Source organism: Schistocerca serialis, chromosome 10, assembly GCF_023864345.2.
Source record: "Schistocerca serialis cubense isolate TAMUIC-IGC-003099 chromosome 10, iqSchSeri2.2, whole genome shotgun sequence".
Classification (NCBI taxonomy): Eukaryota; Metazoa; Arthropoda; class Insecta; order Orthoptera; family Acrididae; genus Schistocerca; species Schistocerca serialis.
The window spans coordinates 145,298,536-145,313,238 of record NC_064647.1 but is presented as its reverse complement, the minus strand read 5'-3'; the positions used below and the strand labels follow the sequence as shown (position 1 = coordinate 145,313,238).

Sequence of the window (14,703 nt, the reverse complement as noted above, 5' to 3'; positions counted from 1 at the left end):
AGATGCATGCCAAGAACTAATAATAATACATTGAAGTTCATAATTTAAAAAGGAATTATGAGATTGGCCCAGAAATTAAATTTTCCTGTTCTTTGCTTCCTTTAAAAGAAAGTTGTATGAAAAACTGTATTGGCAACAGGTACAGTGATGTATCAACTATTTTTCGACTTTTACCCCATCAGAACTGATACACATGTCATATCTTGGGATCAGAGTTGCGTGTTCCTGTGCTGTACATTTCTGCTGACCGGGAATGGAACCAGCACGTAACAGTTGTCTTCAGCTCTTTGGCATTGTGAAAATGATGACTGGAGAAAAGGAATTTTTTTCAGGCACAAGAAAAAATGGAAATCACTGGGAGCAAAGTCGGTACTGTTCAGTGGATGATAAGAGCTCCCAGCTGAATTCGTTCAGAACATTAGTTGTGCACTGAGCCATATGTGGGCAAGTGTTGCCTTATATCAGCACATAAAGTTTTGTTTGATCTGTGGAAATTTCTGCAGTGTTTCACAATAATGTCTAACATTCATTGGTTCACCTTAGGGGTGATTGTTATCACTGAAGCAACCAGTTTTCAGTTACGGTAATTTATTTTTTTATCTCCAGTCCAACTTTAAAAACTGCACAAAATAACCAGTTTCAGAAATAAGCAATTTTTGGCTTCTTCTTACTATTATTTTAAGTAATAAACATAGACACCAAAAGACTGAAATTTTTTTTGCCTCCCTCACACTTTTGCATTATACATTTAAAGATATGTCAAATAGAATAGATAATAAAAAAACCTAAGTCTGTACATCATTCGCTGCATATCTCCAAAAGTAATGAGGGCTTGAATACTACCAGAAATATTGTTGGCTCTGAGCACTATGGGACTTAACTTCTGAGGTCATCAGTCCCCTAGAACTTAGAACTACTTAAACCTAACTAACCTAAGGACATCACACACATCCATGCCCGAAGCAGGATTCGAACCTGCAACCATAGCGGTCGCGTGGTTCCCCAGAACTATTGTATTCTTTTTAAATCTCGGAAATCGTTTTACATTAGAGGATCATACCGCTATTTGAGCATTATGAATAGTCAGTGCCAAAGGGTGAAAACTCAACTTTCCATGTTAAGTCATGCATTTATAAGAGCTGCAGACATTGTCTAAGAGGCCACCTCGCACAGCAACAGCTGCATTATTGCCTCAGCAGTGGTGTGCCAATTCTTGTGTGTTTGCAGCTCATTGATATCAGCAGTTTAACTAAAATGAAGTTTACTAATAAACATTACTCGTTTTTAGAGAAAGTTTTATTAAAAAACAATTTGGCACCACTGATATGACACACTGATAAAATGGGCTTCTATCCAGTTATTAGTAAAAAATACAGACCTGTTATAACACAGATCTTACAAATACTGAGAAATGCTGGTTTTTAGAAGTAAAATACTGGTATCAGTTTCCACCAGGCGGTTTTTCCCATCACTGATTCCTTCTGGGTAGGAAGCCAATGAACAGAATGCCCTTCCTCTCCCAGACACCAAGCACACCACTTTATGCAACAGCAGTGTCTGTTTGAACTACAAATTGATCAAAGAGATTGACTGCTGCTCAGTTGTGAGCAACTCATGCCTCACTACCCATGACAGTTCTGCCAAGGAACGTGTCACTGCCGTAGTGCTGCCATTCCTCCAAGGGGGCTCGCCACTCTTTGGTGGGTTCATGTTTGGCTACCATGGGGGCCCCAGCCTTTGCAGAATTTTTTCTCTTCCATGCTGCATGTCTATCCTCTTGCTATTCTTTTTCCCCTCCCTTGGGGACCATGTCTGGGGTATTATTGGGAATGTTCTGCATTCTGTCGCTGACGTGCAAACAGTCTCCCCTTTGTTTTTCACTCTCTTTTCCTTTCTATGTTTCCCTTCTCTCATTCCTCCACTTTGGCATTTGAGGATCCTCTTTCTTCTTTTTCTTCTTCTTCTTCTTCTTCCTCTTCCTCCTCCTCCCTGTGTGCTCCTGAATCCCAGCTCACACATTTGACATGTTACAGGTGACTGGGTAATGCATAATTCCCAGGCCCAGGTCGACAGTTAGGGTTCGCGCGTACCCCCTGCTACAGGCTAGTCCCAGAAGCTGTAACTTTCCAAAATTGCCGATTGGTCCTTCTGTCAGGTGTTCGGAAGGTGTTACATGAGGTGTGAACAATCACCTAAAGCAGGTGCTCCCCCTTGCGAGGGGGTCCCCCCAGTTGCAAGGAGCACACCATCAGAGATGCTGGCAATCATTGGGGATTTCCTCATGATAAGTCAATCATCTTCCCACTCAACGTCTAAGAAAAGTAAGGGTAATGAGACTAATGATTCAAAGCCATTCCCACTGCACCACAGTTCCTCGTGGTCTCACGTGCTGAAGACAGTCAGTCCTTTGCCACAGTAAATCCGTTCATTATTCAGAAAGGTGTAGATGCAATTGCTGGTCCTGTGAAATCCTGCTCTTGTTTACAGAATGGCACTTTTCTTTTTGAGACCACTTCTGATTCTAGAGCAAAATTGCTTGCTGCCTCGCTTCTCAACGGTTACCCTGTTCATGTCGAGGCCCATAGAACTTAGAATTCTTCCTGTGTTGTAACTTACACCAGCCTGCTCGAACGGTCTAACCAAGGCCGAAATCCATTCTTACCTTTCTGATCAGGGTGTCATTGCCATCCATCGTGTAATGAAAAAAAGTTGATTGCTCCTTAGTGCCCACTTGCACTCTCTCTCACCTGTGATAGAGTGGTGCTTCCGTCCAAGCTCCAAGCAGTCTATGAAATTATCACCATCCAGCCATACGTTCCGAACCCGATGCCCTGCTACCAGTGTCATCTTTTCAACCACACTAGAACGTCTTGTCGACACTCAGCCAAATGTATCACCTGTGGTACGGATGCTCAAGAGGGCGATTGTCCACCTCCTTCTTCCCTCTGTATCAACTGCTATGGTGGCCATGCTGCCTCCTCTCGGGATTGTCCAGTGTATCTTGATGAGCAGGCTGTTCAAGAGATCCGGGTAAAGGGAAAGGTGGTTTATCCAGTTGCTCACAAGTTACTGGCTAGTCGTAAACACAGCGTTCTCCCATCTGATACCTATAGTTCTGTTCTTGTTACCCTTGCTTCATGAAGGACATGGCCATGCAGACATGCAAACTCTAATTCAGCTCTGAAGTTGTGAATTCGCCCAGCGTCAAGGTAGCTTCGCCATCCCGCCAGCCAGCTCTGTAACAAGCCGTCAAACTCTCACCTCAAGGGACGAAGCCAGCAGCTACACAACAGGTAGGCTGGAAAGGACAGGATTACTCCCGTGATGACTTCCTCCATCCCTTCGGCCAAACACCCGAATCTTGATCTAACCGGAATGGCTGGAAGATGTCCACCACAGGCAGACGGTCCTCTCCTTCACCACATCGAAGATAGTCTTCGATGGTATCGCCGCGTGATACCCCTCTTCGACAGTGTTGCCGCGTGATACCTTAGCCCAGGCAGCCTTTGTGTCGCCGGTGTACATCAATAACCGTTTTTCAGTGTTGTAATCCACAGACTGGCTGCACAAGCAAGCTGGTGCTTCTGTGGGTCCCATGGAGCAGGATCCTGCTTCTGTGCCCTGTGCTAGTGCCTCTGCCTCAGCTGTCACTCGGCAGCCGCTGAGGTGACACCCCTACATCTTTTTCTCATCATGACTCTCCTCCAATAGGACGTTTGTGGTCTTTGGTCCCAGGAGGAGGATTTACGGCTGCTTTTAGCGTCACAACGTCCTCTTGTACTCTGCCTTCAGGAAACAAAATTGCGCCCTCACGACCGCTCTGAGCTTTCACATTTCTTACCGATTCGTTTTGTTCTTGCCCCTGAGGTTGGCATTCCATCTCATGGGGGTGTCATGCTGCTCATATGGGATGACATTCATAGTCAACCCATCTCCCTGACTACCAGTCTTAAAGCTGTTGCAGTTTGCCTTTTCCTTCCCAACCTGACTTTTTTTCCTCTGTACCATATATGTCCCTCCGTCATTCACTGTCAGCAGGGCAGACTTTCTACAGCTTATTGGGCAGCTACCTCCCCCATTTTTGCTACTCGGTGACTTTAATGCACATCCTCCCCTTTGGGGTTCTCCCAGGACCGGTCGGAGGTGTGCCCTCTTGACCGACCTTCTTAACCAACTTAACGTCTTCTGCCGTAACATTGGGGTACCCACTTTCTTTTCCGACTCCTCACACACCTTTTTCCATTTGGACCTCTCCTTCTGCACTGTCCAGCTTGCCCATCGTCTTGAGTGGTCCATTCTGACACCTACTCGAGCGACGATTTCTGTTTGCTGACTCCAACCAAATCCGCGTGCACGCCTAAATGGGAGCTTCCTAAGGCTGACTGGTAGCTTTACTCCTCCCTGGTGACGTTTGAAGAACAAGATTTCCCCAGTTGTGATCACCATGTAAAATATCTAACAAACGTTATCCTTACTACTGCAGAACGTTCCATCCCCCCCATCCCCCCCCCCCCCCCCCCCCAAACTTCCTCTTTACCATGTAATGTCCCAGGCCCTTGATGAACTGAGGCTTGCCGCAGCGCAATTCGTGCATGGAGACATGCTCTCCGCATTTTTAACCACCACTCTATGCTGGCCAACTGCATTCATTATAAACAGATGCCTGCAAGGTGTTGTCGTGTTCTTTTGGATAGCCAAAGAGCTAGCTAGATTTCATTCACTAGTTCTTTTAACAGCTCCACATCTTCCTCTGTCGTGTGGACCAACCTCCGATGGCTCTCTGGAACCAAGATCCATCCTCCAATTTCTGGCCTGACAGTAGCTGACGATGTCATCGTGGACACGGTTGCTATCTCCAACACCTTGGGCTGCCATTTTGCAGAAGTTTCAAGCTCTTCCCACTATCATCCTGCCTTACTCCATCGGAAACGAGCAGAGGAGGCTCGGGCGATACCCTTCTCTTCTCCAAATTGTGCGTGCTACAATGCCATCTTTACTATGAGGGAGCTAGATCATGCTCTCAATTCATCCAGATCCTCTGCCCCAGGGCCAGGTTCCATCCACATTCAGATGTTGCAGCACCTTTCTCTTGTGGGCAAACACTTTCTGCTTAACACATACAACCGCATCTGGGCAGAGAGCACATATCCTGGACACTGGTGTGAAGCCACCATGATACCCATACATAAGCCCGGTAAGGACAAAAACCTTCCTTCTAGCTACCGACCAATCTCCCTTACCAACTGCGTTTACAAGGTGATGGAATGTATGATTCATGCCTGGCTTGTGTGGCGGCTCGAGTCACGCAATTTACTGACGAATGCGGTGTGGATTTTGGGCGCGGCGTTCTGCAGTTGTCCATCTCATTGCTTTGTCCACCCATGTCATGAATGGTTTTCTGCAGAAATCCAAGACTGTGGCCATGTTTTTTGATTTGGAGTAGGCCTACACACTTGCTGGAGAACTGGTATTCTCCGTACTCTTTACACGTTGGGCTTCCGTGGGTACCTGCCATGTTTTTTTTTTTTTTTTCGGGTGTTTTTACAAGACCGAGTTCTCAAGGTGTGTGTGGGTTCTGCCTTGTTGGATACCTTTATCCTGGAAAATAGTGTGCCTCAAGGTTACATCCTGAGCATCGTCCTCTTTGCTATCGCATTAATGGCCTGTCTCCCACCGGGCATCTCTGGCTCCCTTTTTGTTGATGATTCTGCCATCTATTGCAATTCTCCATGCACCTGTCTGAGTGGTGTCTTCAGCATTATCTCGATCGTCTTTACTCCTGGAGCATCGACAATGGCTTTCGCTTTTCCACTGACAAAACCGTCTGTATGAATTTCTGGCAGCACAAATGGTTTCTCCCACCACCTCTATATCTTGCAGCTGTTGCCCTTCCGTTCATTGAAACTATGAAATTCATGGGGCCCATGCTCGATAGGAAAGTCTCTTGGTCCTCCCATGTATCTTACCTGGCAGCTCGTGTATGCAGTCCCTCGGTGGTACTTCCTGGGGTGCCGATCAAACCAACCTCCTCCATTTGCAACGGTCACTTGTCCGTTCGAAACTCGACTATGGGTGATTTGTTTGTGTGTCTGCATGCTCATCCCTCTTACGCCATCTCACCACTACGTACCATCAAGGCATCCATTCGGCCAGGCACACCTTTTACACCAGCCCGGTTAAGAGTCTGTTTGCTGAAGCTGCTGAACTACCACTGTCGTACCGCTGTGACTTTCTCTTCAGCAGTTATGCATGTCGTTTGTCTCCCATGCGTTTCCACCCCTCCTATGCCTCCTTCTTTGATGGTTCCTCTGATCGTCAGTATAGGGCTCATCCCTCTTCTCAGTTACCTCCTGGAGTTCACTTTCGGCACTTGCTATGGTGGCTTACATTCACACTACGTGAAACTTTCCCCATAGGTCTGAACCCTTCATGGCACGGCCCATGTATGTTAACCTTGGCCTTCATTCGCTTCCTAAGGACACTACTCCAGCCTCGGTCTGTCACCTTAAGTTTCACGACCTTCGCATGGAACTTTGCGATAGTACCTTTGTATACACTGTAGGCTCTCAGATTGACCATGGGGTCGGGTGTGCCTTCGTCATTGGCACCAGTGTCTTTCGATATTGGCTTCCAGCACACTTCTCAGTATTTACCGTCGAGCTCTTCGCCTTGTAGCAGGCCACGGAGGACATCCGATGACACAGCCTTTTCAATTGTGTCCTCTGCTCAGACTCACTCAGTGCCCTTCAAAGTCTATGTGCGCTGTACACTGCCCATCCCTTAATGCAGCGGGTCAAGGAAAGCTGTCACTTGCTCACTCTTAGTGGAGCCAGTGTGATGTTTCTGCGAGTTCCTGCTCATGTTGGTCTGCCAGGATATGATGATGCTGACGCTGCTGCCAAGGCTGCAGTCCTCTTTCCTCAGTCTACAAGTGGCAGGTGGTGGTGTCCCTTTGGCATCGCCAATCGTCCTCTCTTCACGGCAATAAGCCGGCTTATTAAGCATCTCCCAGCACCTTGGACGAACTCCTCTCAGCCCTCCTGCCAGGAGGAGATTATTTTAACTTGGCTGCATAGCCATCGTCATTTGCTAAGTGGCGCTACCCAACCACTTTGTACACATTGTGCCCAAATTTTAACGGTCTGCCACTTCCTGACAGAATGCCGTTCTTTTTTTATTTTTTTTTATTTTTTTATTATTTTTTTTTTTAAACCATTAATGTTCCAGCTTGGGTTTGCTGTCTGATTTATGAGCCATTTTAGCGAATGACATGTGGGCTGTCGATTGCATTTTAATTTTTATCCGCCGAAGCAATATGGTGAAGGCCATTTAATTTTTAGTCTTGTACCTCAGTTTCTGTGTGGTGTCTTTATTAACACTTTTTCCAAGTGCCTGTTTTTGGCTTTCTTCTCTTCCGTCAATTGCTACTAATGTAATAGTCGTTAAACGCCTTTCTGTGTTCATATTCTATAGTTTTGACTTGACTCCAGTTATTTTTTGCACCCTAAAGCAAAACAAAACAAAACAAATATGCTGCCGCTGCAGATGTGGCAATGCTGCTGCTAAGCGACTCACTTCGTGTTCAGGTGTCAAGTTTTTTCAATAGCCATTTTTTTGAACAGCAGGCACTTAGTGACAATTTTGTGCCCGAAGCATCACAATATCACAAATCAAAAAGGCAGCATCTCTCAAAGGCCTGTCACTACTATGTTCAAAAAAATTATGCTCACTTCTGCTGCATTTAAACAACTCATGACACTTCAACACGTGTTTCCGTCTGTTCGTCAGTCAGCACTGTTGCGAACATTTTTCTGTTAATATTTTGTTTCTCATAATCCAGTAAACATTAGATTTAGGCATATTACAAACTACTGCTGTAATCTTTTTTTTATTCAGATATTGATCCCCGTGTAAAAACTTTTTCTGCTTTCCGTACACTTTGGTGCATTTGGGACATGACAGATGCTCGTAACACAGTTGCCATCAGTGTTTCCTCAACCCTCCTGGAATATCTTGTGCTACTTGTAAATTCTTGGCTGGGACAAGGCTTTCTCCATGAAAGCTTCCCGAATTAGGCCCACCAACTCAGAACCCGATTTTTTAGTTTAATGCAAAATTTGATTGTTTATTACTCCTCAATTAACTACTGCATCTTGTATTCTGACGTATCATGAAGACACTCTATGCACAAAACACAGTTCTCACTCTTGTCACTTTCCATAGGTAACTGAACCAAGTCACATTCATTAGCCAAAACATCTCACCACCATCTGTGCCAATGACTCCATCACCTTAGCCCTTCTAGTTCACTGGAGAATTTTATTCTCAAAACTTTTGGGACAAACATTGTATTGCTGACAAAAATGGTAAGACAGTTGTATCTTGCAATGTTGCTGACCACTAATCTAAGTGTCTTTCTTCTGACTTCATGGTTTTTTTCCCCTCATTTGGCTATATTTCTTGCTTCTTCAAATGCTGTTTATACTTCCAGGTTGTGCGAAAATATTGTTGTGGTCTGTAGTCCAAAGACTAGTTTGATGTGGCCCTCAGTGCAGAATCTTATTGTGTGCAAGTTTCTTCATCTCTATATAATTATTGCCACTTACCTCTATATGAATCTGCTTACTGTAGTCAACTCTTGGCCGTCCTCTAAAGTTTTCATCCTAGCTATTTCTCTCCATTGCCAGATTGACAATTTCCTGATGCCTGAGGATGTGTCCTGTCAACTGTGCCCTTCTTTTAGTCAAATTGTGTACTAGATTTCTTTCTTGCCCAGCTGATTCAGTTCCGCCTCATTAGTTATTTGATCTACTCATCAAATCTTCAGTATTCTTCTGTAAGAGCACGTTTCAAAAGGTTACTGTCGATGTTTCACTTCCTTATGAGGCTACACTCGAAGCAAACAGCTCCAGAAAGAACATTCTAACATTTAAATTTGTATCAGGAGTTGACAAATTTCCCTGTTCCAGAAATGGTTTTCTTGTTTTTCCCAATCTACATTTTTTTTTTCCTCTTTACATAGGCCATTGTCAATCACTTTGCTGACCAAATAGTAAAACTCGTGTATTACTTGTAGTGTCTCATTTCCTAACAAATTTCCCTCAGCATCCATTACCCTTACTATACTTTGTTGTAGTTCATCTTATAACCTTATCTAAGAGGGAAAACTATAGTGAAAACTGTAAACAGCAATCAGTTTTAGATAAATACTCCAGAACATGCTGCTCGCATCTGCATTTATGGTTTTACAAAAGAAATGTCACATTTCTGATTAACGTTGTTGCAGCTGATCAAGGTGAACCAACCAGACTTGGTGTTGTTTGTGGGTGAGGCGCTGGTTGGAAATGAGGCTGTGGACCAGCTTGTCAAATTCAACCAGGCTCTTGCAGACTACTCTTCCATGGACAACCCCCACCTGGTCGACGGAATAGTGCTCACCAAGTTTGATACTATTGATGACAAGGTAAGCAAAGAGGAGCTTTTGTGCACTTTCCAGTTAGCATTTTATCCGTGATGCGGTATCTTCCATAAATTTGTTCTTGATATTAAATACAATTTTTTTTTTTTCCAAAAAAAAAGGGTGGGGGAGGGGGGCACGCTGTGAAGAAATTATCCAAATGGGACAGAAATGTAAGATGTTGTGTACATGTACAGACAAACAAATTATGATAATTTCAGGGAAATCTGATGATTTATTAAAGAGGAAAAATCTTCACAAATTGAGCAAGTCAATAACGTGCTGTCCTGAGGAAGACGTGCCAAATTGGCATGTTATATCTTCAAAATCACATTTCTTTGGAGGGCCCTGCCCATAATGCTCTGAATATTATCAGTTGGAGAAAGATCTGATTACATTGCTGACCAAGAGAGGGTTGCACAGGCACGAAGACAAGCAGTAGAAACTCAAAATGAAACTTCATATGTTGATAGGCTATCAGATGTTATTTCAGTGATTGCAAATATCATGTCACATGTACAAAGAACTTCACAGCATTAGCCCACTTGTCAGTATGACATTGCACATTCTATAGCCTGGTGCTTGCACAGACTGTCATGTCATAATGCCGATGTATCCTCTCCTGCTGGCACACAGCCATTGTAATTTGTCCGTGATATGCCAGTACTGGCACTTGGACATAGTTGGAGACAGAACTGAGAATCTTGGTCGGCACGGCAGTACCATCACATCACACACAGTTCATAGATACTTGCCATGCCTGTGTTGGCAGGCGTTGTCCTGTTGAAAAACAGCGCTACAATAAAATTGTGTGAGGGGTAGCAAATGGGGCTACAGGATGTTCGGTTGTGCCATCAGAGTTCCCTCAATCACTGCCAGCTGTTACCTGAAGTCACACCATGTTGCTCCCCACGCCATAATGCCTGGAGTAACACCACCTTTCCTCAGGGTGACACCATACTTGCTGATGCTTACCTGTGTTAGTACAGAACTGCGGTTCATCACTGAACACAGTGCAGTGCTATTTATCAGCAGTCAAAGCTCCGCTCCAAATGCAGCTGTTGGTGTTATGGTGTTACTAGCAGTTTTAAGTGGGGCAGTAATTCCCTAGCCTGGCTACTCTCCCACCAATGGTCCAGGTTGACACAGAATGTTTCAGGTAGTCCATTACTCATTTTTGGATGCCAGGCACAGACGTGAAGGGGCTACAATGTGCTTGGTGCACAATGTAGCGATCCTACCATGTGGTGGTCAGACCTGGTCAACCAGAACTGTGCTGGCGAATATGCCTGCCCTCGTATTCCCGTGCAGTCCAACATCAAACCACTGTCGCCACTGCCCAGCATTTTTCAACGTCGGACACTGTTGACAGCATTTATGTATCCTATCAGGCCTTGTAACAAGCTAAACACGAACATTGCTCATGTGCTCTGGTGGATGTTCTACCTGTCACAGAGAATTTCAACTGTAATCATTTATATAAATGTCAATCGTGTGTATCTATACAGTCGTTACAGAGACACCCAACTATATCTTCTGGGTGCTTCACTTTTCTGTCCGATGGTGTGTAACATATTTTGTGCTACCCTTGAAATTTTTTTCTTTTTTCTTTTTCATCATTCGTTGCCTGTGTGTTTCTTGCAAAAAGTTGAAACTGAGCTGACAAAGGCACAGAAAGAAATGAAATATTAAGAACTGATTATTTGTTTTAGGAGAAAACAACTAGGAAATAGGAGAAAGAGAAGGAAGCACATACCAATAATGAACAGACCGGGGAAAGACAATGTGCGATTTAGCAGTAGTCAGCGTGACAGAGAGGAACATAAACAGTGTTAAACAAAGTAGCTTTTGAACCGGAATAAGTCACGTATGCCATGTCTATCGTATCCAACAGAAAAATGTTAATATTGAGAGTGGAAAGCAGGCTGTATATCTGAGTGGTGTCCATTTGTCCGATATGTCTGACAGAATGGACACTACTCGTGATGATGTGGCCGGTGCATATATTTATATGAAGATGGGGAAGTGGAGGGAAAGGATGGGTGGGAAGCAGTTGACCTCTAACTGCACAGGGCATTGTAGTAATGCAATTACAAAAGTAGAAAATGTCTGCCAGACCTGGTCTCGACCCTGGATGCTCCACTTTGCTAGAGCAGTTACCTTAACCGTCTCGGCCATCAGGACTCAGGTTCTACCTGATCCAACTTATCGCTCGCTGCAATGCAGTATCACTCCTCCTCTAACACCCCACCCCACCCTACCCCACCCTACTCACTAATTGTCTCGAGTACGAATTTGGATGATATTGCTGCACCCGCCCTGAAACAAATACCGTGGAGCTGTTGCCCTCTTACAGAAATACATATATCTGAGTGTTCTCTGCTCTGTTGTGCATGTATATACAGTTGTGTAAGAGTGTGAGGCTCCTTGATGTTTGTTTCAGTGTGGGTGCAATAATATCTTCTGAGCTCTTACGGGAATCAATTATTTGCGAGTAAGGGGATTAGTGGACAAGGGACAGCATGTGATAAGTTGGGAATTTACACTGGACTGAACGCATGTCCTGATGGCCTAGGCAGTTGTGGAATCCCTTCTAAAGAAGTGAAGCATCTGGTTTTGAGTCCCAGTGCAGCACAAATTTGCAACCTTTGCCATTTTATTACAACAATGCCCTGTGTGGTTAAGTGCCGAGTTCCCACTCAGCCTTTCCCTTTGCTTTACCCTACGCTGTTACGTATAAAAAAAGTGTAAAGTAACACGATGAATTGTGTTTCGGATTGACTGGAGAGTTTTTCCCAAAAAGCAAAATATGTTAATTGCTATATTTTCTAAAAAAGTTACTGATCCAACCTATGTTATTTATAACTTAGATGGTAAGAATGTGCTGCTACAGAGATTATAGTGACAATTTGCTTTGTGCAGGTTGGTGCAGCTATATCCATGACATACATCACTGGACAGCCGATAGTGTTCGTGGGTACCGGTCAGACTTACACTGACCTTAAGTCACTCAATGCAAAAGTAGTGGTGAGCGCGCTCATGAAGTGATTGCCGACAGCTGGGCAGCTCCCTGTCCCTCTGCAAGCCTCTGTGTGTCTATTATTCTGTCAGTATCTCAGAAGCAATTTCTCTAGCTGCCAGTGTTTGATTTGTGCCATTCTGCCGTATTTTACTGTCTCTGCTACCACAGGTGCTGAATTAAATTTTTACAGGAAATTATATAAAATTTGAAAGGTTGGTTTTTAGTGTCCCTGCCCTTTTGTTTTGAAATTTCGTGATATTTTAAGTACTTACTGAAGTGGTTTTTAAAACAAATCGTGCACTGGTGAGCTAACAGCATTTGAGAGCTATTATATATAATCAGTGCCTTCACGTTATTGTAGTGAATAGTAAGCCACTTTATAATTTAATTTTGGGTGCTCTTATGTGTCATGAAATGACCTCTTAAATCTCCACTTTCAGTGACTAAGAAATTTTGACAGGAGTCTGCTCTATTTCTCCCTCCTCCTCGTCCTTCTCCTTCTCCCCTCTTATGTGGCAATTTGAATGAATTTAAAAGTGCATATGTATTGATTGATCTAGGAAGTATGCAAAGCACTTTCGAAAAACTTGTATGAAAAATAACCTGATTATCAAATGAACCACAAACTGGCTGCCATACTTAAATCACTGCCATTTCTTAAACCATAATCAGAAACTTGATGCTTTAAAAAATATATGATTTTAAGGTCCTTAGAGAGAGAATTTCTTTAACTTTTGTAAATATATAATTGAGTACAGTAATCCTGCATACAGATTTAGGTATTGTTTTTCTAGTCTCATGTGATGCTGTCATAAGTATCAGCCAACACAGTTAAGCACTCTAGTTCCGGTTTATAAAGAGTTTGAAGTTATGTAATTGTGATTGTGATAAGAAATGTTAAGAACTGTTTGAATATATGTAAACCAATATTATTGATCATATAGATACTTAACCTTCTAAACTTAGGTTGACAGTTGTCTATACAACAGATTATAAAATGTAATTTAAAGAAGTACTGCTTTAGTTTGCAAGCTTGGTAAATATCAGTTGCAGCTTTTACTCATATCAGTTTACACTTGCAAAGGATCTTTAACTGCTTAGTTGATTTACAATTTTTAGTACCTTCTGCAGTTGCCAAAAGCACTTAATTCATGCAGAAACTGCAAATTTGCTCATTTGTAGGCCACAACATTGACTATAATTAAAGAACTTCAGAGATTTGTAAATAAAGAATTACAGTGGAACAGAGCATTTGCTTACTTTAAAGATGGTTCTTTGTATCCTTTTGCTTGTGAAGCAGATATAAACATTGTGTAAAACATTATTTAGAATATTTTGTGTATCTTTTCACAGCATATGTAAAGAAATGGCAGTTTTTATGTTAAATTATTGTACTGGTAAATCTGCTTCCAGTTTTCCTCTCCGCTATATCAGTGTCAAAACATAATAAAGGTGTGACGTAAATAGTCTACTTCTGGTAGTTATAAGTATAAAACTGACAATAACTACAAAATTGCTTCTGAGAAACAGTCCATATGTTAAATTCTTGTATAGGAGAGCAATTTCAGTGCACCTGTATTGTGTTACCTGTCGTATCCAATTTTATTTTCAAACTGTGATATTTATAAGTATATACTTTTCAAGTGTCGTAAGATTTTATTTGTTAGGTAGCTTCAGCATATGTGTAGTGCATGTGTGTTAATATCATTTTTAGTATTCACTATGTTGTTGCCTCCTGCAAACTTGGAACCCACTTTATTGGTACTGTGTAAAACAGACCCTTTGTTTGAGATTCATGACTAACTTCCAATGCTGTTCGTATCGGTTGAAGTTAATTTTCTCTCAGCAAATGTTGGAGGTGGTGGCTTATTAACCTCAGTGCAAGATGTCTTGTTACATAGATTCCTATAAAAAGTTTTGTTATTGTACATCTGTTGTTATCTTATTCATGTGAAAATGCATATTTTTCATTAATAAATCAAAAATAGCATTCTTTGTTGAGTTGTTTTTGCTCTGTCACCAACATTCCCAATTCTCCCTTTTCCTTTCATGAACAAAATCAGAGATTGCCCCATTTGTGTTAAAAATTAAGCTCTTTGTCTGGAAACACTGTCATACGTTTTGTTTTGCGTGTAGTCTGCATAGTCAAGGTGGTGTAAATAAGTAAGAAGGGTGTGGTAATGTAGTTAAGACATTCACCCGATCATAAGAAGAGGTTTTTTCC

General features: G+C 42.8%; 1 protein-coding gene across 2 annotated transcripts in view; it reads left to right on the top strand.

Moving 5' to 3' along the window:
* LOC126424809 (signal recognition particle receptor subunit alpha homolog) overlaps nt 1–14,475 on the top strand; it is a 70,729-nt gene extending 56,254 nt beyond the window's left edge. For both annotated transcript variants that reach the window (XM_050087600.1, XM_050087599.1), the window contains 2 exons: nt 9,287–9,463; nt 12,380–14,475. In XM_050087600.1, the coding sequence (XP_049943557.1) occupies nt 9,287–9,463; nt 12,380–12,505 (303 nt within the window). In that variant the 3' untranslated portion in view covers nt 12,506–14,475. The remainder of the gene's footprint in view (nt 1–9,286; nt 9,464–12,379) is intronic.
* Nucleotides 14,476–14,703: the final 228 nt, after the last annotated feature.